Source organism: Nilaparvata lugens, chromosome 1 (assembly GCF_014356525.2).
Source record: "Nilaparvata lugens isolate BPH chromosome 1, ASM1435652v1, whole genome shotgun sequence".
In the NCBI taxonomy this organism is placed as follows: domain Eukaryota; kingdom Metazoa; phylum Arthropoda; class Insecta; order Hemiptera; family Delphacidae; genus Nilaparvata; species Nilaparvata lugens.
In genome coordinates this window covers 16,622,351-16,649,685 of record NC_052504.1, presented here as the reverse complement: position 1 = coordinate 16,649,685, position 27,335 = coordinate 16,622,351, and the positions used below count along the sequence as shown (strand labels likewise).

At 34.9% G+C, this 27,335-nt stretch overlaps 2 protein-coding genes across 3 annotated transcripts; one reads left to right on the top strand and one right to left on the bottom strand.

The window, feature by feature from the left end:
* Positions 1-1,794: 1,794 nt before the first annotated feature.
* On the bottom strand, positions 1,795-9,766 carry LOC111060799 (transmembrane protein 129). The gene is made up of 6 exons (XM_022348474.2): positions 9,246-9,766; positions 7,570-7,813; positions 6,505-6,744; positions 5,453-5,606; positions 4,081-4,223; positions 1,795-2,465 (listed from the first exon to the last, which is right to left on the bottom strand). Exons 1-6 carry the CDS (start codon positions 9,451-9,453, stop codon positions 2,342-2,344), a joined length of 1,113 nt encoding a protein of 370 aa, XP_022204166.2. The 5' UTR covers positions 9,454-9,766; the 3' UTR covers positions 1,795-2,341.
* Positions 9,767-9,808: 42 nt separating this feature from the next.
* LOC111060798 (DENN domain-containing protein 10) lies at positions 9,809-24,790 on the top strand. 2 transcript variants are annotated; one of them, XM_022348473.2, is made up of 10 exons: positions 9,809-10,078; positions 13,503-13,687; positions 14,241-14,337; positions 14,869-15,009; positions 15,755-15,858; positions 16,887-16,985; positions 19,869-19,986; positions 21,444-21,579; positions 22,012-22,170; positions 24,216-24,790. In XM_022348473.2, the coding sequence occupies exons 1-9, from the start codon at positions 10,045-10,047 to the stop codon at positions 22,145-22,147; spliced, it is 1,050 nt and encodes a 349-aa protein (XP_022204165.2). In that variant the 5' UTR covers positions 9,809-10,044; the 3' UTR covers positions 22,148-22,170; positions 24,216-24,790. The 2 variants fall into 2 exon arrangements, with proteins under 2 accessions (XP_022204165.2, XP_039287945.1); XM_039432011.1 differs by having other exon boundaries at positions 9,815-10,078; positions 22,012-22,162; positions 24,214-24,790.
* The last annotated feature ends 2,545 nt before the right edge of the window (positions 24,791-27,335 follow it).

Genomic DNA, 27,335 nt, shown 5'->3' with positions numbered 1-27,335 from the left:
TGGTTATTATCTAGTTTTCATCAAGATTTGAATTATTCATTAACTAGCAGGTAACCCGTGCTCCGAATGGGTCTATTTTAAAAGTTGACAAACTGAAAACTTGAGCGAGTAGAATCTTGAAGAGCTTAAAGTAGGCCTAAAACCATCTTCGGTTAATTTCAGTCCAGTAGTTTAGGCGTGATGATGCATCAAACATAATTTTCCTATCCCGTACGTATATAAGCCAGTTTTTTCCTTTATTATAATATAGATAAGTTCTTCAACTTGGTACTAACATACGTGGGCATACTAGGAAAATCCACCAAGTCCATAAAAGTAAATTTTTCAGGAAATCAATTTTTAATTTCTAACATCAATATTAATTTCCTTATAGTGATTTTTTCACAAAATAATATCATACTGCAAGAAATGAAATATTCTGCATTTGTTAGATAATTGATCATTTGATTTGATATGATTCAACAACAATCATAGTTTATAGAATTAATTAAAAAATAATTGACCAAGCGAAGTGAGGTCTAAGATTCAAGTCGACGGTTTGGCATTTCTCTTAATGTTTATATGTTGCGCATTTACGGCGAAACGCGGCAATAGATTTTCATGAAATTTGACAGGTATGCTCCTTTTTAAATTGCGCGTCGACGTATATACAAGGTTTTTGGAATTTTGCATTTCAAGGATAATATAAAAGGAAAAAGGAGCCTCCTTCATACGTCAATATTAGAGTGAAAATCAGACTATAGGATTATTCATCATAAATCAGCTGTCGAGTTGACTATAAAATGAATGCCATGACGCATGCAATTCAATAACTCAATGTAACTTGGTAAAAAATTAACAGCTGTGTAACTATAAATTGCATGCCTCATTGAATGCAATTTTTATGCACGAATACGATGCAAAGAACTTATAACAGCTCGTCAACTTAATGCCAACCTTACAAAACTAGACTGGGTATTAATTTAATTACCAATTTTAACCATCTGTTTCGGAGAGGTAGTATCTCTAGATTATAGTTCTATATTAACATATGGTATGTACATTTCACATGAACATTCGTCTACTTTGATGTGTTCAAAAGTTCCACACTGACCGGGAAAACAACTAGCACGAATGTTCACTGCTTGCCGAATACCAAACATCCATCCACACTACTCGTGATTCGGCAAGTATGCTCGGTGTTCGCCGAATGCCGCATGTCTGGAGCCGGCTGAAAGAACGAGCACGAATGTTTGCTTCTTGCTGAATAGATAAATATCCATCCACACTACTAGCGATTCGGCGAGTCGCTGCTCGGTGTTTGCCGAATGATGCATGTCTGGAGCCGGCTTAATAAAGTGATAGAACTCAAATCTTGTTTAGTAACCTTCAACTTGATGCTAACCTTACAAAATTGAATTGGCTAGTATCACTAGATTATAGTTCTATATTAACATATGGTATGTACATTTCATGTGCCTTTTGCCGAATATTCATCCACTTTGATGTTCGACCATGACCGGGAAAACAACGAACACGAATGTTCACTGCTTACCGAATACCAAACATCCATCCACACTACTCGTGATTCGGCGAGTATGCTTGGTGTTCGCCGAATGTCGCATGTCTGGAGCCGGCTTAAGACGAACATGTGTGTAAACACACTTATCCTGTCGTTAGTGGCCATCCCAAGTGTAAAAACGGGCAGAATCTGATGCAGAAACTGCATCTTCTGTGTCTTCATACAGGGACAATTGTAGCTTCCACTAGCTGCCTGCAGCCAGCACACAGGGATAAATGTTATTCACATTGAAATGAAAAATACATAGAATCGTTTATTTGATAAAGCCAGAAAAATCGAATTAAATAACATATTATAATACAATCTTTTAGGTTTAGCGGGACCAATTTTTTAATGCATTTTACTGAATAAAATGATTGATTGATACCAGCGTACCGTAAGTGAATTAATATTTTTTCAACTGCATCTTCTAACAATGACTGTACAACTTGTGAGACTGTTTATTATAAAATATACAACTAGGCTAGTGACTTGCACAATTTTAGTAGAAAAATTAATCATTATTATTTTATAATGTATTAGTACAATAAATATTCATACAAATACTTCCGTCTTCTTACGTATTCGTGTACTTGTACGATCACTTAAGAGACATTCATTTTGTCCTAAATAAACGTATAATTTCTTCAAAAAACTCATTGTACGTGTTTGTACATTCTATTTTCTTATCGGGCGTCACTTGACATATCATTCACTAAAATAAAAAATAGTTTTTTATGCATATTTTGCTAAGTTACACAAGTTAATGCCTAAAGCAGTTTGAAATCTGCTTTGAATTCATTAAGAGTTCGTGAAGACAACGGGACAAATATCTTGCATGCAGAAAACACTCCTACAAACTGGACACGTACATTTCGAGGACAGCCATGTTTCTGGTTGATCTTGTTCTTGTCTTGATACCCACCTGGAAAAATAATGAAAATTAGTTACTTAAACCATAATACAATTGATTTAATATAAGAAAATAATGGGAAGTTTATATGATGGTTTTTATACTACATACTACAAGTACTACCTACTAACTCTATTTGGCTCTTTGGTTCTAAATTAATGCTTATTTACTACTACAGATAAAACCCCTTGATTTTAACATTTCTGTAGACAGAAGTATGTCCTATTTCCAGCTTTCAATCTTCAATTCATTTCCATTTCATTTAATCAGGCATTTAAGATACTTGAAATATTCTACTGTTTTAAACCTTTGTCTTCCCAGTGCAAGCTCTTCAGGAAACCTTTTCTTGTCTCAAGACATCCTCATATTACGAGTATACAATTTTTTACTTCCATTGGCCTTACTCTTCCTCTATTTTTTTTAAGACTTTCAATTAGATAATCCTCCCTTTGAGCTAGAATATCATTTAGTACCATGAATAATAATTAATAAAATTAATGTAAATCCAAACAAATTTTAGCAGTAGTCCGCACAATATACTCATTTCCAACTTGAACATTAAGGTAATATTTTAAAATTTTACATGAAGTGTTCAATACTGTTTACATTATGTAAATTCAAATTCAAAAAATGAAAATTTTATAATCGTTTCATAGATAGCTATTGTTATTTAATGAATCTTAATACCCTTCAACTTTTAACAGTAGTAGTAAGTAAACTTTCAACACCCGAGGAAATACTCTCAAGTGTTGTAATTTCTTTGGCAATACCCAATACAGGTATGCTCTTTCCATGCTGGTTTTCCCAAAATAAATACAGTCGAAATCAAAATAAAAAATACAAGTAACCTATACTATTTGTACCGTAGCAATCATTTTAACGAATTGTATATAATTCGATCAATAAATGAATATGAGTATTAATGATGTGTAAATATGGTAGTCTTGATTAGACCAGGTTTCGTTTACACCAGGTCTTATTCTACAATGAAGCTGAAAACCTGGTCTAAAAGAGACTGAATGTTTCGATTAACCCAGTAGTTCGATTACACCAGGTGGTCTAAACGAAACCTGGTCTAATCGAGACAGGACCTGGTGTAATCGAACCCAGTAGGTTAATCGAAGCATTCCGTCTCCAGGTGGTCTCTAATCGAGACACAGGACCTGGTGTAATCGAACTACTGGGTTAATCGAAGCATTCCGTCTCGATTAACCCAGTAGTTCGATTACAGCAGGTGGTCTAAACGATACCTGGTCTAATCGAGACGGGTGTAGTATCTCCTGGTCTAATCGAGACACAGGACCTGGTCTAATCGAGACATGGGCTAAACGATACGGAATGCTTCAATTAACCCAGTAATTATACCGTACCATATATTCATTAACCATATTTACGGGTGTATTTCGTTCAGTCTAGGTGTTTGATTACTCCAGGGTCTCGTTTAGCCGAGGTGTGCGTTTAGACCAGGTCCTGGTCTAATCGGAAAAGTCCGACCTGGGGTAATCGAACATCATGACTAATCGAGCACCTGGAGTAATCAAACACCTGGACTGAACGAAATACACCCGTAAATATGGTTAATGAATATATGGTACGGTATAATAATTGATTGGATGTTGGTGGTTACCATTTGCCCATGCAGTCAATGCACCAAAGTGGCCGGCAATAGCAAGTAGTGCAGGAACGATCAGTGGAAGTCGTGTCTTCGCAATGCTTCACCAATTTCACATTTGACTGCACAATCATACAACCAATGCACATTTCCAGCTCCTAAAAATGATATCAATAGCATGATCATAAATCAATCAATAACTTTATTCAAATCAACACGAGATACACAACAAAGTCAATATACAAAACATCACAAACAAAATACAAATTAAAAAATATATATACTAAAACAGGCTTCATGGTGGGGTGTGCTGAAAAGAAAGAAAGGATGAAAAATACCTAGCCAACTATGGTTTCCCATGTAATAGGCAGGTAGAGGATATACTGTAAGTCCAGTTTTTAGATCTAGTTTGGTTATTCTACTAATCTTAGAGTTTGTGAGGAAGTGGTCCGGAATCAGGTTTTTATTATTTTAGTGCTTGTGCTTATCAACTGTTTCCTTAAACATTCAATATTGGTGTGATATGTGACATCTATTTGCAGTGGGTCTTAAATTATAATTATTGACAATTGAGTTTAAAGTGCGAGGAAAAAATAAATTCATTCAGTTGAAGCTATTTTCAGTTAAAAAATTATATTTAATATTATCTGTTGTCTCTCCATTAATAAACACATTGATTAATTAATAAATGAATATATTTCTTTTCATGATTAAGAAAACTTCATTGCAAGCCGTTAGGCTCATTCCGCACGCCTGGGGGATGACCCAATAAAACATAATTTATTATTTCAAATGATCCCCAGGTAACCGCTGGTTTCAAGCGTAATGTTTTGAAAATCGTGAAAAACATTTTATCACACCCTCTCAAGTCCTTAACAAGACTTGTGTATCAAATAAAAAGTATCAACTTCATGTACAGAGGTTTCAAGAATTTCTAATATATTGAACTCTCATTGATTTTTTTTTCTCAATTTGGTGCCCATATGAGCTCTAGGCTTGTGCGTGGGTAATGAGAGATACACACACACACACAATTATTCATGAGTTGAGCTATAGTTTAGGTGGGTTCCGAAACACAAGAAAGCTATTTTTTAAACTCATAAATGGTGTTTTAGAGGAGTTTGGCTCTCAAAGTGGTCACCCGTACAACGGGGTTAGCAAGTGCATATAGCTTAACTTATCAATAGCTATATCTCAATTTCTGTGAGCTAAATGGTTTTTAGCATGTTACTTTGACAGTTGAGTGGGTAAAGAAATAAAAACTGTAACTGTGGAAATTGAATGCAATTTGCTTATACATCTATAAACTTAACGTGTATAGTTTATAATGATGGCCTACTAATATTTAATAACATTAATAGAGTAATTAGGTACATGCTTTATTAACCTGTGATGAAGTAGTAGTTCTATTTTGGGCAACAGCGTTTCTGAAAACTTCCAAGAAAAGGTCAGTTCTAGATCGATGGAATGTCACATCTGGTAAAATGGTAATCGGCCGACGAATTTTTTCTTCCAGGTCCTTGAAGTCGAGTGCATTACATCTGTGAAAAATAATTATTGAGAATTTACATTATCAAATATGAATGAGTTGCTATAGTTCCACACTGAATAATATACTTCAATCTCTACTAAATAAAGTCTTCATAATTCCAACATGTTTCACTATTTTGGGTTCAGGAAAAAAACCTGGAGATTCATCCAGTATAACAAGGAATGTTACTCCCTACAACAATAAAATACTAATGCACGGTTTCACCAAGCGAATGTTCAATGTGGTTACGCTTCACACTAGTGCACTGGAGTGTGCACGATTAATAGTTACAATAAATAGTTACTATCGTCATAGAAATCATACATTGCACTCGTTATAAACTTCCCTATTGGACCATGATCAAATGTCTTGACCGAGCTTGGTGGAACCGGACATAAGTGTTATTATATTAAGTCTAGTTTGTTATAATGTGGGTCATTTGGAGTTCAAGCCACCAGCTGATTCAATTTAGTTTAAGTTTTCACTGTGCAAACGGCCCTAAGTACTAAACATTCTTATATAAATGCATTATTAAAACATCACAAATTACCCAGAGATTTAAAAACTACGAAATAAGTATGGAATAAAATTCAATCTCAAAAGAAGGACCAAAGATAGCTTTTGAAACTATTTTTTCAGAGAGTAAGTAAGTACAATATAAATGTATTTATATTGCAATTCATCTTAATTTTAAACTGAGGAGATGCTAGTTTTTATTCAATTTGATTTGTATTTAATTTATTTTATACTAATCACAGTTAGATGATGTGTTTAACATCTCTGTAGATACTGTATCAGATTGAGCACTTCTGTGTTGAAAATATATATCATTTCAAGGCACTATATAAAAAGAGAGTTATCTCTATTTTTTAGTCAAAATGCTCAGAGGCGTTATGTGATTAACTTACCTTATAAAGAAGTTTTCAGCATTGCGTCGAGTTGTTTTGACTTCAATACTCAGATATTGCACAGTTCCATTATTAGCTGTTCCGCTAACTGACACGTCATGAGTATCAGCACTCACTAATATCAAAACGGAATCACTCTGGTGAGCCAGCCATAGTGTGTAGGGACCAGTTTTTATAATCCAATTGTCGGTCGCTATCACTTTATTAATGGAACTGCACTGTAAATTTATCTTGTCAACCCTGAAAATTTAAAACACCTTTTTTAATGAATCACATTTAAATTTCAATAAAAACAACCTAAAAAATATTAGTGTCAGTCACAAACAATAATGTGATCTACAATAATTGATGAAAAATGTGATCTACTTTGCTGAAGTTTTTTTGCAGGTTACAACAAACTCCTATTCTGAGATGGCCAGGATTTTAGGATTTCTTCTCCTCTTCATGATACACGAAAAGTGTGTTGTGTAAATTGGATATAAGTAAACAGCATCAACAGAAAATCATGTTTTAATATATTTTCAGACACTGAAACTGATTTTCGATTTTTGTAAACTGTAGATGTTTGGTTTTTGTTCACTATCATACCTAACTTTCTCTTGCAAATTCACCTATTATTTTTAAGGAGGTTTCTTTGGTAGAATGAGTCCCTCACCACTTTCAAATCGGTCATTTGATATAGAGTTTCAATTTTTATTATAATTGGAACATTATTTATTAGAAGCTGTATATTTTCGATTCGATCAGGTCCACTACAGGTCCCAAGAGCTTGACCATCTCTGGCTGGCAGTTCCGGCCAAAGCTAAAAAATTAACGTCTGCGTTTTATTGTCATTCAGACTCAGCCTATCAAGTATAAACCAATATTTTGCCTTGCTAAAAATCTCATTTACTTTAAAGGTTGCGTCTTCTGGTGATATGCCCCTTGAACAGATGATGGTGTCATCAGCAAAGAGCAGTATATTTCCTGTCTTACTGGCGACCCAGCCTGGTGTCCTAATGTAATACGTCCCTTAAACTTACCAGAAACAGTATCAGAGAGTCAAATAAATATATGATTTCTCACCTTTTAAATTCTGCATTGATATCACTGGAGAGAGTTCTCCAGGAAGTTACAGTATCACAAAACACTGACATCTTTCGAGCAATTGGATGATTGGAATATCCATCTTTTGTCCAACTATAGAGCAAAGTCAACACCACTGTAGGTGTAATTATGGATAGAGCAGCAAATGTCAAACCTAGATAAGTACTTGTGAACAGCCACGGTGGAGTATCGTCAATCAAAAATAGCAGCGTACTCACATAAACTGAAACAAATTCAATAAGTGTTAAGTTTGTCACTAACAACAATACAAGTTTGTTGAACATGTGTGAACACACATGCTCGTCATACATGTTGCGTCATCTTCGAACAACATTTTCTGAGGTTAGGCTTTTGTTTCTTTTAAAATGATATTTGTATCATAAAAATTTGTAATATTCCAATGGTTTATTTATTGTTATTTCATGTTTATTTTTACTCAGAGTCTGATTTGCTCCCTGGGCCGCAGCCAGGACGTCGTTGAGGGGAGTGTGTCGCTGCTTGGATTCACCATCAATCCAAGACTCACCTACCTGCTGCATAAACTCACTCAGATGGTGAGCAGGCCCTACCTTGTAACTGCATAACATGGTCTTTTCCATAGAATTCTCAGTTATGGTTTGCTGCTCTGGGGGCGGGCATGCTGCCGTCATGATGCCATCCTACTGCAGAAGAGGCAATTCAAGTGGTAACTCTGTATGGATACTTGGAGCATTGCAGACCTCTCTTCACATGCACATGAATAATGACCGTGTATAGTCACTATGTGTACTTGTGTGCAGTGTTCGTGCATGAAAACCTTGGGAAATTTAGTACTAAACACAGATGTCTATTGGATGTGCCTTTACGCCGGCTCACAAGAACACGTGATTCATTCCCTGCCTTGGACCTGCGAGTCTATAACAGGCAGCCAGATGGAGTGAAAGGATTAACCTTGCCAGCGTTCCGGTCCCAACTTAAGACCTGGCTTGCTAGCCGCTTTTTCTACTCAGTTGGGGAAGTTTTTAAAGATGATCTACTTGGCTTGGTCTAGTCAGGCCATCTTGGTTGTTTAGTTTTGTGTGTATATATTTCTTAAATTCATGACACAACCTATCCGGCTCTGCTTTAGTGCTCATGGGGGTAATTCAAGGTAATGTTGGAAGCCTCTCGCTGATGATGAGCATGCATGATGAACGCGTGTATGTGCATGATGAACATGCATTACATGTCTGTTTATCATGCATGTTTTACCATTAGTGGCCAGCTTTATATAAGATAGAAGCAGCTGTATTTTGTTCGAAGCCTTCCACGAGAATGTCGTTTTTGCTAGAAGACATGTCCGTTCACACATGTTCGACACAGTTGTCCTGTCGTCAGTGTCCACCTTAATTGATTGACATTAGAGGCAATATCAATAAATGTAGGTATTAAGACCTACGACAAACTGTTGATTTACTCATAGACGTTTATTAGTGATATAAAGCAATAATAATTCAGTAATCCACTAACGGACTAAGTTATCTTTATCTTGAAGGCAACAGCTGACCCAGAAACTTATATATGCTACTTGGCGGCCCATGGTTTGGGGTGGTATTCACTAGTAACTAGTGTCAGTTCATTAAACTTGAAGCAGCAATTATATAAGTTAATTTTCATTTGAAATACTTTCAACTTACCTAAAGGTAAAAGTGAATGAACCAGTAACGTTAATGAAGTCCGTTGAATATGATGGAGAATAAAATTTTCATGTTCACTTGTAATCCATGAACCAAGTAAACTCTCAACGGTTACTCCAGCAGAAACAAACTCTTTAGTCCGAAAAACAAAACATACAGTTACTAATAAATAAAATAATGAAAATAAACACCACGATTCACTAATCATTTTAAGGTTAACAAAACAACTTTATCACCTCTCACCACGTCACCTGGAAAGTGGGTCGACGACAAACGTTATAGGGCCAAACTGGGTGGACGACAAAGTGGGACATTTTTTCGACCGCATCTGTCGTCTTATAACACGATTAACTGGGTCTGCTCACAGAGAAGAAATCTTCTACTTTGTGGGGTGGTGCAGAGTTGAAAATTAAATTGACCAAATCTGTCACATCATAACACGACAAACTGGGTCTGCTTACGAATGTGATCCAATCTGTCGGTAACCGCATTTGTCGTTAGCCTAGCTTGTATTCAGTGTGAAATGAGGATCTAACCAGTTTGTCAACGACCCACTTTCCCGGCATCCCGTTATCTTTTAATTTTCTAACCTATAAAACAGAATACTTGGTACAAACTATTCTATTATGTTTGAATACATAATAATGTGCCTTTGTCTATAACGTATCAAATATGTATTTATAGTTCTATTGATATTAATAAGGTAGTTGTCGTTGAGTCGTAGGTACATACATTTTATATACGGTATTTTATTTATTGTACACAAAAACCCATCAGTTTTGACAGTTGAAGTTTGTGAATGACCATGAGTTTATCATCTTGCAATATAATTGGTAAGATTCTAAACTTCATTAACCTTCTTATTTGCAGCTGCTCCAGGTTTTTCTTAACGTACAACAGCAAGCAGAGCACGTATTGATTGTGTACTGTAAGAATTTCAAGACACTTGAAGAGTGACCGGTAGTGATCCCCTAAAGTCCGCAAATGGCACTGTCTTCAAAGCCTTCTTCTGTAGAAGCAACACATCATGGGTGGGAGGGTAGCCGACGCATGACATCACAGAAGTAAGCCATAGATTATGTGGCTCTGGAAGAGCGAGTGGTAGGCCAAAATGAGGAGGTTACAATTAATCAAGTTTCTGTGTTTATCTTATCAGCTTGACTGGCTCTTTTCTATTTAATGAGCAAACCAGGATGCTTGTTTCATCCTAATAAAGCTTTAGTTTGTTTGTCAAATATCATACTTAGCAGCCTCAATGAGTCAGGTAAGCTCTTTATTCGCCTGTTCCTGGTGTCATCCGCAAAGAGTATCACTCCCTGACTGCTTGTGAAATCGTTCATGAGCAATATTTACCAAAGGGGATCAAGAACCGATCCTTGCGGCACATCCATGCACCGCACAATTTAGAAGTTGCACCTCTCAGTTGAAATACCTGCCTCCGATTCTCCAAGTACAATGCCATTATCCTGAGAACCATGCCACCCAAACCATGTATTTTGAGTTTATCAATCAATATTTTATGGGGGACACAATCAAAGGCTTTGCTGAGATCGCACAATGTTAGGGCAAGAGATTTGCTATCCTCAAAAGCACTCTGGATGCTGTCAGTCAATGCCAGTAGAGCACTTGTGAACCGTTAATTTCTGAATCTCTGCTGCGATGGTGATAGCAGGCTGTTTCCCTCGAAGAATTCAGTCTTCTGTGTCCTCATCTCTGTTTCATTGATCTTTGAGAAGACGGGAACAATGGAAATCGGATTGAAGCTAGCAGGATTATCAGTCTCCCCCCTTCTTCTGAATTGGCAATGTCCTAGCTGTCTTTAGACTGTCTCAAACTTCCCAGCCTCAAAACAGCTATTTATGGCTAGAGCCATTGATTCAGCTATTTGTTCTGCTGTCGCCTTCAGCACAAATGTGGAGAGTCCATAAATATCCTGTGACCTGGAATTTTCCAGTTTTGAAATAATATTGGTAACCCGTTTCACACTTTACCGTTCTCCTTTTATGGCTTGACCGTGACCCGTTTCACTGTTCTCTCCAGCGAAATCACACCTACATTATTAGCCAAAACCATCTGCTCATGTCCCTCCAAATAATGGGTGTTTTTTAGAGGCATAGAACTCTAAATTGCAATAAAACAACAATGGATTATTCGATTGACTTAATTTTATGTAATCAGAAGATTAATTACAGAAGTTTAATCAGGCATTACATTTTGAATATGATTTCTGGCATATGACCGCCTCGGTGGCTCGGATGTCGTCCAGTTTGGACGTCCAATTTTATATTATTTTTTCCAACGTTTGTGTGACTTTATAGGCAATAACACGGTGAATGTTTTCTTCCAAATGGTCAAGCGTTTGTGACTTAACAGCATAGACCAATGTCTTTACATAGCCCGACAGAAAGTGGTCTAGCGGTGCTAAATCACAAGATCTTGGAGGCCAATTCATAGGTTCAAAACGTGAAACTAGGCGAACACCAAGCGTGTCTTTCAATAAATTGATTCTGGCACGAGCTTTGTGACATGCTGCGCCGTTTTGATGGAACCACAGCTCCTTGACATCATGGTTATTCAATTCAGGAATGAAAAAGTTGGTAACCTTCTATAAAGTGGATGGACACATATCCAATTCCTGTGCTCGATGGCGATGGACTCATTCGGCTCTTCCTCAATGCTGCGCTCTACAGTAGCAATAGCTTCTTCTGTCCGCACCCTACGACGTCTCTGGGGATGCGAGTTATCAATGAGAGTTAACGTGGTTAGAAAGCGTTCCAAGGTTAATCAAATTAACTGCTCTGAGGAACGCTTTTGTTGACAATATGATTGACGTAGTGCGCGATACGTATTCCGCACAGAAACATTATTTTCAAATAAAATTGCACTATTCGCAAGCGTTGTTCAGGTGTGAATCTATTAATGATGAATTGCCATACAAAACTAAGAATAAATCAATCAACTGTTAAATCGGTCTCCATCTTGAACAGTAATGCCAAATTAAAGTTCTATGCCTCTAAAAAAAACCCCGTTAGAAGAGTGGAGAAGCATTAACTTGAAGATCTGTCATAAGAGAGCCTATCCAATAAAATTTCATGGTCTTGTTCCAGGGTGTCGATAGCGATGCTGAGGTCACACAGTACGACTATCAGCACAGTAATGTCACTCTGTACTCAAGGCTCTCATAATAGTAAAAATATAGCCCAGTCTGCACAGTCTCATCAGTTGACTTCCTCACTTTCAAGCCAAACGATGTGCCTGAAAATGAGTCACTACGCTCACTGGATACATTATATTTGTTCAGCTATTACTTTCTGAGATTATACAAGGTGGGGCATTTCCAGCACAAAGTGGAAATTTTGGTTCTATACAGAAAATAGTAACTTTTTGAATATTACTCCAGTAGGGTGGAGAACATCATTTAGCACACACTGGAACTCTCACTAACACGTAGATAAACAAAATTTTCGGTATTGGACAGTTCAAAATCTTCAAGAACCTTATGAAAATCTAATCAAAGTGATTGTTTGGTGTGCGATGTATTCAAATGGATTGTCTTCAAATTGATCCAAATCTGATCAAACTGATCCATATTTTTTTGAGGATGACGCAGTTACAGTAACATCAGATCGCTATGTTTAAATCCTGAACTTAGACGATTTCATGTGAATGAGAACACTTATTTTCAAGAATATGACACTTTAGTGGCACTCTTATCGACCCACTTCTTTCCCCACACCTCTTTGAGATATGCGCACCTCAAGTATTGGATTTTAATTAAGTTTTCATAGTTCTGTATACTGAATTGAATCATGGAAAATGGCAAAAGTTCCCATGAAAAGAATCTTGAATGATTTTCATAACATTAAATTCTATCGGCATTAAGCTGGACCTATATTGTTCTTTGTTCATGGCATGTCTATGTGTATAATATTGCATATTGAAATAATTTCATTTTTTAAAACCAAAAAAGGCATAGGTCCGGTTGTACAAAAGCCGGTTAAATTTTAATCGTGATTAATTTCACGTTATCCAATCAGAGAAGGCCTTTTAGAAAAGACGGCTTCTCTGATTGGTTCTAGTAAAATTAATCACGATTAAAATTTAACCGGCTTTTGTGCAACCGGCACATACACAATTGTAAATGATTGCATGAATAAAATAATACTCCTCACCTAAAAGTAGAGTCTGTGTGGTATACTGTCTTATTTCAACAAAAATACATTACATTTTAAAACAAAAACTTTCATTAATTTTTAGAAAAGGATCTCAACAATGACATTCTATGGACGTGGACCTATCCCTCAGTGACAGAACTACAGAAGAAGATTCTAATGCAAAAATGTACTTTCGATGCTAATCATCCATTCATTTATGGCCGATTCAGAAACGAATGGTTCTACTTAACAACCACAGAAGTATTTGAGTCTGATAACTTGCCTCAGGTAAATCATAAACATTAATATTTTCGGGGCGATTTGAGAATTTCAGTTCAGACCTTGTTTGTTCATAGGCCTAATGGACATTATCGTATAAAAATGAAATTGAATTTGACTTCCTATAAGAAATGGAAAAATCTCAGCGTGCATCCAATACTTTTTCAATTGCAGTACACAATTTTCAATAGTTTCAAATTTATATCAATGTGATATGAAGGTGCACTTGCTTGGAAACAAATTCAAGCTATATTCATTCACGAACAGTTTGAATTGCTAATGTTAAACCTTTGTTAATGATTTGCATTGCATTTCAAATTTTACTAATATGAGAAATTTAATATTGTAAGTGTTGTTTATTGTCTGTGAAGTGAAACCTTAAAGTAAAGCAGCTTCGGTAGACAGTTGTTTTGGCATCAATTGTGTAATGTACTGTAATGTAAACGTATTACAATAATTGACGTACATACATACACTAGTTCCAAGTGGAAACATGAGAATATGATGTGTATTTTAATCCTACGTTTTTAATGTATGTGGTGATTCGTCCTTATGATTTCAGCTCAAGCAGTTTATACTAGTTCTATGGAGTAAAGATTTCAACCCCGAAAAATATGAATCACTTTGCAGAATGCTCAGTAAAACTTATTGCAAATCAGGTGAGATTTCATTCTGGTATTAAAAATAATAAGATCATTAGGTTTTAATTGAATTAGGTTTTCATATAATGAAAGAAATTTCTCTTCGCTGCTCTATTTGAGGTTGAATTATTGTTGTATCATTATTATTAAATAATAATTAAAAATTTTGTTATTTACCAGTGGCTTATTTGTTCTTATTGGTGGCTCATTTTGACCGAACGCAGTGAGGTCTATGTTTTAACTCTGATTTTCTTTCGTCTGTCTTTATGAAACGCATTTACGGCCGAACGCGCTGATATAATTCTATGAGATTTGGCAGGAATATTCCTTTTTTAATTGCCCGTACATGACATCCCTACTGTATCGTTAGTGTCCACCTGAGCTTTCCTAGCATTATGAGTTCTATGCACATCATTTTCCAACTTCATTCAACACAGCACAAGTGCGTTTTTACCATTAATAGTACACTCCACCTCTTCTATGTGCAGTTTATTCTTGAAAATAACATTCTACAGCATGTTATTAATTAATTTTGATCATTGTTTGCAGGTACTCCTGTTGCAGTACTGAAATTATTTCTGTCGGTCACTACAAGTGGCGTGTGTTCAACTGAGGAGAATGGCACGTTCAGAGAAAAAGACTATGAATTGAGCTATGGAAATAGGAATGGTGTTATTACATGTGTGAAAGGTAGGCTGCTGTTTCATTTATAGTATGTACCCTACATTATGCATAAGTGTAAGAAAGTACCCTTTTTTAACGTATATTTTTTTTATTTTTCACATGGTTTCAACTAAATTAAACAATAAAAATATATTATGTTGAAAAGTGTAACTGATTTTTATTATGTAAATACAAGTAGCCCTAAACAATAAAGTTTACATAACATTTATATTGATTAGAGTGAAAGGAGTCTTTTTAATTGCACTTGATACAAAGATTATAATGTATTTTATTTATTTCAGTTCTCTTTTGATTAAAAATCAAAATCAATTCTTACTGGACAAAAAATCACTAAATGATTCCATTTTCTAATGAAAAAGTAGCATTTTTTTAAATTAAAAACTTCTTTCCAAAATGAGAACATTGACTTGAAATTTTCATGACATTCTCCTGACCTGCTATCATCCGGCCAATCATTACCTATAAGTATAACGTTGCTATTTAGTTTTAACCTGTAAGAAATAAATTTCTGTCTCCAGCTTTCCTAGAAGGGCGAAGCCGGAACCATCCGGAGTTGTCATCTGTTATCTAATCCTGCCAAATTTTTATCAGAGTATGATTCACTATTCTGAAGCCAAGTGCTAGAATATTATAGTAATTTATGTAACTTCAATTAATAATTCATAGTAACTCTATGATTTAACTGTGAAATCATATTTTAGTGCTGAATTTAGTGTATTTCACGAATCAAGTTATTTCTATGCGTTTTCAGATCTTATCAAAGTATTTGGTTTGGAAACAATTCTCATATATACTGTCCTGCTTCTTAAGAAGCGATTGGTCGTCTATCATCACAGTCTCCCTCACCTTCTCAAAGTGAGTCTATTTTTACACATTTTTTATTTTACGTAATTTATCTCATTTCAATTAACTCAATTGTACATGACCACCAACTCTGATGTCTATGAAGGCTTCATTAAAGTGGGAACTTGTCGAATTGGATCAGAAATTTAAATTTAAATAAAATTTGAAAATGTCGCAATTTGTAACTTCAACAAGCTACTTTAACCCGCAAAGGAAAACCTCGAACTCTCAACCTCCACAATACTGCATGCTGCATTTAAATCATCAGAAGTGTGTGAAATAAAATATAAACTTGAGCTCTGTCAACTGTCATACAGGGACAGCTGACAAGGATACGCACGCACACTATACTGAGGTCCACGTTATAATAGCAGTATTTGATTAACATTGGTGCTGTTATCCCTGTCTATCATTCGACAAAGCAGGTAGCGCTATCCTTTTCTACCTCCGCAACTTTGCCAGATCGTTTTTCAACTATAATTAATTAACACAATATTTAATCTCAATTATGAAAATTTATTATTAAATGATTGAGAAATATATTTTCTTGACGAATAAAATAAAATTCATCATTTACAACAAGAATGAATACAATAACAATAAACAGTTGTTTTAAATTCTTTTCAATTTTTTTTTAATTTACTTCATCAGGTATAACGAGATCAACTATATTCTATAGAAGGCAGTGACAAGGCAGAGAATCGCCATCGATGTTTTCCTATCTTTCTCCACTGTCATTATAACACGGACCTCACCATAGACACGCACAAAATTTATCATCAACACGCCGTGCTAAGCTTTTCTAGTGTTACATTCAATTTTTCCTGTATTAAGGAACTCTTAAAAGTTATTTATTCCTTAAAAAAGTTCACATCAATGTATGAAAGAAGAAACTTGGAGCTTTAACTTTTAGACAAGAGCCAGTTGATATTAGAAAAGAAAACTATCGCCGATATTGATATTTTTGAATAGTTGAATACTGTATTTTTATATTTTCCCTCTAATAATATTTCCTGAACTTGGGTTTATGACTTTTTCAGTGGATTCGAACTTTCCCAGCGTTGATGGAACATAGGAAACAAAGTGAACTGCTCCATCCTTGGGTTGATTTGGTACCTGAAGAGTTGGCTCAAATAAAAGTAAGTCTATAGTATCATTTACGAGGGTGAATCAAATGAAAACATTGAAAGTGTTGTAAAGTTCCGAGAAGTTGTAGGATTAATCCGGAAGTTTGCAGGGATGTTCGTTGGAGCTTACACAATGACTAACAGGTGCGTTAGTGACCTCGATACACACGATTAGCAGTGACTTCAGTTACAATATGGCCGCCACATTATCAATATGCACCGCGTTAGATCAGCGATCAGTCATTCGTTTCTTGAGCAGTGAAGGTGTCAAACCAATGGAAATTCATCGCAGGATGACAATACAGTATGATGATTCATATTTGTCTAGAAAAAACATTACCATCAGCCAGAAACAAAAAAAAAAAGAATGGCGCCAAAATAAAAAAAATCCGAACCCAGCGATCAGCAGGAAAACTCTTGCTTACTCTCTTCTGCGATATGAACGGATTAGTTTTGGAGCATTACATTGACAGTAAACATTAATTCTTATTCAAATCTCTTAAAAAATCAACTTCGGCCAGCAATCAGGATTGAACGGCGAGGACTTCTCACTCCAGGTGTGTTGTTACAGCATGACAACGCCCGACCACATACAGCCCGTCCCTCGGTTCAAACTATCCAAAATATCACATTTGAATGCCTCATTCATCCACCTTATTCCCCAGACTTCGCCGAAGAAGATAACCTACTTTCCGGACCTTTGTGTTGTAAATTGGAAGAGTAGCAGATGCAGATTTGGGCAAAAGCTTATTGAGTTTTTCATAAAGTATTACTGTACAAAATCAGATAAATTAATTAGCAGTTAAAATAGATATAACTTTCATGTCAAAATTCGTTTTTCTCAGAACTCTGTAGATGCTTTATCAATATAAGCTATCCAATCGATACGTTACAATATTAATAGGCCTATTTAAATGTTGGTTTGTAGTTCTTTGAATGTATTCTGCGTATCGAGCTATTGATGTCAATTTTTTTTAAAATCCTAAGAAATATTAAATCAGTAATCATCTATTCATGGCCAACAAGAAGCTGAAACTGCTTATGATGATGTGAGAACGGTACAAGAGGAAGTGGGTAGACCAATGCTTAATGAGGTGAAAGAGGCTATCAAAGATCTTGCAAACAATAAGGCCCCTGGGTGAGATCTAATAACGGCAGAACTTGTTAAAAAAGGAGGGGACATGTTGGTACAGAGGATACATGCTCTAATCAATGAAATATAGTTAGAAGAAAAAATGCCAGAAGAATGGAGCATTGGTATAATTTGTCCAGTTCATAAAAAGGGGGACAAAATGGAGTGCCGAAACTACAGAGGAATCACCCTACTGGGTATTCTGTACAAAGTCTTTGCCAAAATTCTAGCAAAAAGGATGATGCCATTGATAGAATGTAATATTGGAGAGTATCAATGTGGTTACCGGCCAGGAAGATCAACAGTCGACCATATCTTCATAATCAGGCAAATTCTGGAAAAATGCTATGAGTTTGATGTCAACGTGCAACAGATATATATTGATTTCCAACAGGCATATGACACTATCAGTAGGGTGAAAGTGTATGAGGCACTTAGAGAGTTAAATGTCTCCACAAAGCTGATCCGTCTCATAAGTATGACGATGAAAGGAAGCAGAGCTGTGGTCAAGATTGATGGAAGTGTTACAGATAATTTTGAGGTAAGAAGGGGACTGAGGCAAGGAGATGTGCTGTCAACCATGTTATTCAATGCAGTGCTGGAAAATATTATCAGAAAGGTGACCACCAACAACCCCGGGGGCACACTCTTCAACCGGATGTGCCAAATAATGGCTTATGCCAGGAACAGGAGGGAACTGACAGAGATCTATGAAAAGCTGGAACATGAGGCAAGAGAAGTAGGCCTGGAAATTAATATGCAGAAAACTAAAGTGTTTGGTTATGTCCAGGAGACCAGTGAATGATGGAACACAGATACAGTTATCAGGTAGAACCTTTGAGAAAGTGAAATCATTTAAGTATTTGGGCACCCTAATAACGGAAGAGAATAATGTAGCGGAAGAAGTGGATGCTAGGATAATGTCCGGAAATAGGGTGTATTTCGCCCTGCAGAATATCCTGAAGTCCAAAAATGTGTCAAAAAAGGCATAATAAAAATTTACACAACAGTTTTAAGACCAATAGTGACATATGGGGCCGAAGCTTGGACATTGACTACACGAGAAGAAGGTCTGCTTCAGAGATGGGAAAGAAAGATTTTAAGAAGAATTTTTGGAGCAATCAGGGAAAATGAAATATGGAGGATAAGAACAAACGAGGAACTAGGAAGATTGTTCGAAGAGACCAGTATTTTATCTGTTGTGAAAAGTATGAGGCTGAGATGTGCTGGTCATGTGTGCAGAATGCCGGAAGAGAGGGTGCCAAGAATGGTGCTGGAAGGCAAACCCGGAGGAAGAAGATTACAAGGAAGACCAAGAAAGCGGTGGGTTGACGATGTGGAAGAGGATTTGCGAAGACTGGGTGTAAGAAGATGGAGAAGAACAGCAGAATGTCGAGAGGGGTGGAAGGATGTGGTTGTGAAGGCTAAGGCTCTATATGGGCTGTAGTGCCAATAATGATAATGATGATGATGAATCATCTATTCATGGTCAAGTAACATAGAAAAAGTTCCAAACCATAGAAAAGATTTGATAAGTCACTGAGTACGCTGATTTGTTTGATATTGAAAAATATGGGGTATGATAATGATGATTATTGATGGTGTAGCTGTAGAAGAGCCGAAATTATTGAAAGACACTGAAATCATCTACTTGTGTTGCCAGATTCGTGATTATGATTATAGTTTGAACTGGAAATGATGTGTTTATCATTTGAAGTGTTGTATGTTATCATCAATTCGTTATAATAGAATTTCAATTTCAGTCCAGCTCGAGCTATATTATGGGATGTAGGGACAGCTCGATTGCCTGTCAAACGGATCTCTATGATGTCCTTGTCAATCTGCCAGCAACAGAAATAACAGTTGCACCTCAAGCGAAAGGTGAGATCTTATATTTTCAATTGATGAGTCTCAAATTATCAGCCGTAAAATGATTTTTATATTGATTATGACTGTATTTTAGACGGTTCTTGATAAATTTCGGGCTGTTACTTTCTTGATGCTGGATGCAGTATAGAATAGTGATCAGGTTTGAAGAACAGCGCTTTACAGTAGCTCTTTTGATCACAAATTGGAGGCGTGACTCCGTTTTTGCTTTGGAGTTCATCAAACCCTACTTTTCTGCAGACAGCAGAAATAAGCGTCTAATGCAAATTCTCATGTGAGCATCATCCGAAAGAAAGAAATGCAGCTTGGCAAACATATATTTAGAATAACTCTTCAATTCACTCTAGTTACATAAAAAAAGTTAATCATAAATGTTATAATTGCATGCTGTTTATGTATAATAACTTGTCAGCCATCATAAGTTTTAAAAATAGAATGCTAAAAATAAAGCTTGTTCTGAAAATTTTTGTTTTGATGTAATGCGAAATACTAGTGAGTAATGAGAATTTATGGTATTGTAGGATATGGGATTGTAGCGATGGTAATTCTATTTTGACGTATGATGTTATCATCTTATAAAAGTAATCATATGATTAATTCGAAAAGCAAAATCGTTAAAACTATAAATAAACAAGTTAGTTTTTACGAGAAAAACTCAATGGGCCATATGAATAAAGTTGAGCATTTGCTTATACTTCTAGAATATGGAGCATTTGCTTCATTTTCTATGAATAAACGTGAGCAAAACCATTTGCTCATGCTCATCCGAAAAATAGTTGAGCATTTGCTCCAGAGTTCAGGAGCATAGGGTAAGAGTATAAGGTAAAGCTTATTCATATAAAAATGAGCAAATGCTTATGCTTCTACCTAATGCTCATGAGCAAAACCTTATGCTCCATGCTCATGCTCATGAGCATATGCTCTGGTTTTATTCATATGACCCAATGTAAAATGCGAATGTGTGAAATTAATAAAAGTTATTGCTTTATAACAGGATATTGATTTATAGAATAATATCCTACAGTTATTTATTTACATATAGAGATTTTTCAGCTGTGGATTACTTCAGATCTGGATATCTATTTTCCAGTTTTTGACAAGACTTTCTCCGACAATTTATTGTTCAAGTATACAAAGCATATTTCAACAAATTTTTATCAGTTTATTGTCATCACAGAATGTATTGATAAATTCAGTTGATTCAACGTACATTTGAGTTACTGTCCTGCACAAGCATAAAAACGTTGACTGAATGACAATATTCATGAGCTTCTTCTCAAGCAAAGTAGATATAAACTGTTCAAAAAACTACTAATTGTTTATTTGACAATATGAATACTCAATGAACCAGTGATAATTATTTTGAAGATGATGCAACAATTTAAACCCAAAATCTTGAACAAATTACATCTATTCTTGAGCTGATGAATTTTTGTTACTTAATTTTGCAGAAAATTTGGCAATGACAAAGGCTCATAAGGAAATAGCATTGCATTTGGTTCAACTTGCTGAGGATGATAACATTCCAGAACATGTTGTCATTGAAGAGATTGCTAAGAAAACGCAAGAATTGCTGACTCAGTTAAGGTAGTTTGGGATATTATTGAACTATTAATTTCTTAGTAATAAATTTAATAGAAAACTGAAATTGCAAAGACTATACTTATTGATTTATATAATTATTAATATGAATTCAAACTTATTTGGTAATTCTTAACGATTACATTAACGACTTAATGTAGGTTTATGAATTCTAATTCAATGAATGTTGAAAATTTTTGACTTAATTTCACCTGCTATTGTATCAAATTTTCAAACCAAGATCTGTGTCGTATTTAGAATATTATAAGTGACGCTGCATGTCTTAGTCTGGCTCTAATTTTAGGATGGAAATGAATAAAATTTTATTACTTTTGTTATTATCAAATAAAATTTCAAATGAAGCACTGGGATTTGTTGTCTAAAAATAAAAAATCTCACCAACAACAGAATCTAATGTTGAAATTTCAAATGTTGTAGGTCACTAGCTACATTGAGCACTGATTGTGGAAGTAAAGTGGTAACTCTGCAACTTCTTCAGGAGAAAAAATTTCCACCTGCGGTTGAGAATTTCTTGTTCCAGCTAGCTCTTGCCGAGAATATTCTACTGTTGTAGATGTCTCCAGTTAAAAGTGATTGGTAACTATTTCATAATAATCATTACAATATTCAATATGATTGTTCATTTGTAACACTATAATGTTCTGTACAATATAAAATTTTAAGAAAAGAAAGCAAAACAAAGAATGATTTATTGCACTACTTGGTTTGCAAATAAACTAGGACATGTGTAATAAAACCAGAATAAATTTATTCACTTTATAAAAACATGAATACGTCAATGTATTCGCACACATTGTGAATAATTTTATTGTACATAATTGTATACACAATAAATACACACGTGATTTATACATGTGTATATCATCAATAATAAATCTTAGCTGGTTTATTATATTCTCCTTCGCTTCTTTCCTGAAGAAAGAAAGCATCGTCCAGTGCACAAAACCTTTTGTGGTAAATTGTCAAGTTACGCCATAGATTAAATTTTAAAATATCGAACTTTTCTTACGTGATTGGAATCCTACTTATAATCCATTCATGCCAAGAAAAAGCGCTCTTCATGTAGGTCACCTTGTGAATTTTAATGTTTCATGTAAAATATGCAAATAATTGATAGCAGCTATCTTGGCACTTGTGCTAAAGCAGTATATGAAATTTGCATACTGAAGAATCGTGAGCAAGTATTTCAGACAATTCAGTCTAAACATTCAGTTTCAGAAGGTGTCAGAGTGATAGTTTGAGTTTTTACGAATATTTTTACGATGATAATATCGTCATTTTTCATAATATTCCTACAGTTTTTTACTGTAGTACAGGTTGGTTGTTTCGGTCGGTTGTCGGTTGTTTTGTTTTTTTTAATGTGTCAAATTTATACTAATAATGACCACAAAGTGATTTTATTTTATTCTTTCTCAGCTCTTCAATATCTTTCTGTAAAATACTTGTCAAGTAGACAAATAGATATTAATTTTTCAATAATTCGATTTATGTGATTCGCTATAACTATTCCAATAGCAATGTACCTTGGTTTTATGGTACAGTGTATGTATGATTTATCTAAAAATTACAATAAAATATTAAAATTAAATAAAAATCATCATTTAGCATTCTTATATTTTATACATACTTGATCATTCTCATTTCATTTCAATAATATTATACTAGCCGTGTTAAGGAAAAGTGAATATTTTCAATTAAATAGTTTGTGTCGGAGAGATCTTTGTCATAACGTAAGCCAACTGATACGCTGTATAAAGTATTTTATTGGTTTTTAATCTTGAAAACGTTATTGGTATTTTATTAACTTCAGCTTTAGCTTTGTAAATATATTTATTGAAACCTCGGCAATTCGCCTTCTGTTATTCTATCTAAATGTGCTATTACATTAGTATAAGCTATTCGCAGCCGCAAAAGTCTTCAGAGTAGTTGTTCTTTTGTACACAAAGAATCAGCTAGAGCATTGACACAATATTAATTAGATTTTCATTTGATAATTATAATGGCGATGTATTTTATTTGAGTTTTAGTAATATTTGTTTATTTACACAAGCACAAACTCAAAACATTGATTGGGAGAGAAACAGCAGAATTAATTCGAAACGTTTTTCCTCCCAGATTGAGATAAGCCAATTTTAATGAGGTTTTGATACCAATCATTACAATTTTCATAATAATTATAATACAAATATATAAGCAGTAAAAATTCTGCAAGTACGGATTCACGAACTGATACAAACTGGCCTGTGTCACGATCCATGTGAAAGCAGTTTCAACTCATCTAGTTTCAATGATTGATTACTTACTTACTCCAAGGGCCATCTACATCTAAGTTGAAATTTGGCCGCACCAACAAACTGTCTTCACGTAGTTCGCTCCTCAGCATCTCTTTCTGTCGCTCCAAGTCTCTCCATGTCAGTCTTAACCTGTTGCCACCATCTCTGTCTGGGTCTCCCACGGGGTCTTCTTCCTAGGGGGTTGGGTGTTTAAACTTTTTTCAATGATTGATTAAGCTCATAAATTTTATATTGATTTTAAAATATTTTTACTTCATCCAAAAATTCGTTTCATAATTATTCATTACTGATTAATTAGAACTGATTTTATTATGCGCTATCTTTCAGATGACTTCCAATGTTGAACATGATCTTGCCGAGCTCAATAAGAATGGATTCCCCGGCGACATTTTATTTGGTGCTGTAGCGGAAATGATCGGTGGCGACAAGGATAAAATTGAGGAGAAAACTCTGAAAGAGAATCTGCAATCGCAAAAAGTGCAAGAAAAGGTTATCGAGATGGCGTTGAAACACGCTGCCAAACTGATGAACTACTCTGGAGACCAGAGACTGTCCGATGATTCTGAAGCCTGTTCATATTCCTGGGTAAAATGGCTGCCCTGGTATAATTGTGCCGATAGTGGGAAAAAAGAACCACCGAATAAGATTGAGCTCATCAAAGAGCAAAGCTACAAGTGTTACACTCCTCATAAACCCAATACTTTTGATTAACATTCTGAACTAGTTGGGTATACCAATCTCTGGGAGAGTCGCATCATATTATATTTATAGTTTGTTAAGTTATGAAAAAATAAAAATAATAATTATTTCTCTTAAAAATTCTCAATTCCTACTCTTATTGCAAACTTCAGCCGCTTCAGCTATGGAATTTATCTTTATTCAATTAAACGATTGAAAACATGTGTTGAAATAATGTACTAAATTTCCAAGATCAATATATTGATTCGACTTATTTGAATACTCGGACAAAAGACTAAATCATTGAGCCCACAGAGGATTACTCTATTCATTCGAAAAAAGGAATTTCACTACTGTAACTGATGGATAGAAAGTCCAAAACCTTTTTATATCTACTAAAGAAAACTAAAATAATAATTTTATTCCAAACATTTCTAAACACAATTTGCTTCCGATGCACGCCTCTTTTTTCAGTTCGCTTTCAAAATGTTTGTAACTCTCTATATATATATAGAGGTCTGTCCAACCGCAGTGAAAAGGCTTGTTCTCGACTATTCAATATTCTGCTTATATGAACAATGTTGAATAGGAAAAATATCCCGAGATATCAATGTGGGCAACTTAATCTTGAAGCAGAGCTGGCCAACTTAACAGCAGCTCTGGTCTCTGTTAGCTGTCAGTAGTTGCCAAAAGTTGTTGCCAAGGTACTGAAATGCTCAATTATTATTAGGTATGTGAAGTTAGCTGAGATATCTAATGAAACCAATTAAAAGTAGGTAGCCTACCGGGTAACTATGTAAGTAATGATTGTTGAGTTAATAAGAAAGATAGTCCAAAAAACTTATTTCTTAATAGTATTCCAAATGAAAAGAAATTGTACCTATAGTTTAATTCTAAAGAAATATGCAAATACTTTTCATCTAAAGCGCACCGCCCGAGCCTCACAATTCTGGTACTTTATTGATCAATGATAATAGCTAATTTTTAAATAAATTATAAATTTCTTTGTAGTCTAGAGATAGCCTAGCCCTAGAGTTGTAAAATCTTTGACACTATTCATTTGTACTTGTACATTATTTAATGAATAAAGAAAATATTATTATTATTATAGCATAAATTTTTCAATTTTTTATGTTTTGTTTGTTCAGACTCCTTTGCATCCTTTTAGACAAAAAGTGACTGAACATCTTTACTTCAGAATTAAATTATCTACAATTTCCAAGCCACCTATGGTGGTTGTCAAAGTGGTCATATAATTTCCAAAACTGAAGAATAAATGAAATAAAACGAAATTTTTGAAGGAAATAATTTGTTTTCTAACAGAGAATTGGCAACTCTGTCCTATCATTTCTACTGACTAACATGAATCTAATTATATGTTAGTTGTTGATGATAAATTATATAAATTTAAATTATTCAATGATATAAATTTCCGAGCAAAGTTTGGTCCCCCAAATGAACAAATAACCATTTCCACTCTGACGAAATGAGTGGAAATTATAGGATCCCCACAGTTGCCAATTTTCATCATTCCACCGCCTTTTATAGTAGGAAAATTGTATTCAGACTTGCTGCACAAGGTCTACTGTTCACAGAGTAGGCCTACTATGAAATACTCAAAATAAATACTGGGGGGGGGGGTCTAGGAATGTCGGGTAAGAAATTGAACCGTTGAAGCATTTAAAAGAAGTAATAATCACACCAACATAGAATTTATAAATTAAATTTTAGGCCTAGCCTCCTGGAATAAAGATCAGTATTTTAGGTAAAGGTTTTGAGGTAAGAGCTTCTGGTTAAGTTTGTAGTAACATTCAAGCTTATTCAACTAGAATTCAAAATTGAAAAAAATCTGGTGTGGCGCACTCACACAATTTTCTTGCCGTTATGAAAATTGATCACCTGACGCTAGTGTTCTCGCGCATCTCAAGTCTACTATTCAAATATATGAGACAGCTGGTGATAGGACAATAACGCTGGTGACACACGAGGTCTGCTATCTCTTCGTAGTGAATGATTTAATAGAACCAACAGTTTGCAATTTAATAATATTTTTTCGAATTTCAAGCTTATTTTCAATTTTAGGTGAAAATGTTACTGGACATTAATTGCAGAGATTTCATGCTCAATATTTTCCACTTGAAATTTGTTGTTTAAATTGTGTATGAAGGCTGATAATTGAGAATCTAAAATCAAACTTTGCATAGATGGGGGTGGAGCTCCTGAAATTTTTACAGATATAGGACTTGTTGCAGTTGATAGAGCTTATCAATGATTATTCCAGGTATGAATTTGATCAAAATCGTTGGAGCCGTTTTTAAGAAAATCGCGAAAAATCCTGTTTTTGACAACGTTTTAGCCGCCATCTTGGATTGCATTTGATCGAAATTGTTCGTGTCAGATCCTTATAATTATATAATAATTGGTATACTCATACCAATGAATATACCATAGTTGTTATTAGTTACATTATATAGTTATTATAACTATAAAATAAATAATTGGTATACTCAGGATTTAGCCAAGGAAAAGGATAGGATAATTTCACTTCATTTATTACATAAAAGCACAGGCAGTGTCGAAATTAAGAACCAGTTGACTGCATTGAAAAAGTCTATATCAGAGAGGTGACTAATGCCAAAGTTACTTATAATAGTAAACGTATCGAATCTAGCAATAATAAATGTAAGACTGCATGGGCTCTCATAAAAAAAGTTGTAATACTATATTAAAAGGCGTTGAACCATTGATATCCCCAAATTCATTCAACAG

Bases quoted from the DNA above. Each gene is read 5' to 3' on its own strand.
- LOC111060799 (XM_022348474.2), bottom strand. From the start codon at position 9,453: ATGATTAGTGAATCGTGGTGTTTATTTTCATTATTTTATTTATTAGTA. The intron at 5,607-6,504 runs GTAAGTTAATCA...TATTTTTCACAG, and splicing joins GCTGAAAACTTCTTTATAAG to ATGTAATGCACTCGACTTCA. The intron at 4,224-5,452 runs GTTAATAAAGCA...TATCATTTTTAG, and splicing joins GAACTACTACTTCATCACAG to GAGCTGGAAATGTGCATTGG.
- LOC111060798 (XM_022348473.2), top strand. From the start codon at position 10,045: ATGACCATGAGTTTATCATCTTGCAATATAATTG. The intron at 19,987-21,443 runs GTGAGATCTTAT...TTAATTTTGCAG, and splicing joins AGTTGCACCTCAAGCGAAAG to AAAATTTGGCAATGACAAAG. The intron at 21,580-22,011 runs GTAGTTTGGGAT...CAAATGTTGTAG, and splicing joins GAATTGCTGACTCAGTTAAG to GTCACTAGCTACATTGAGCA.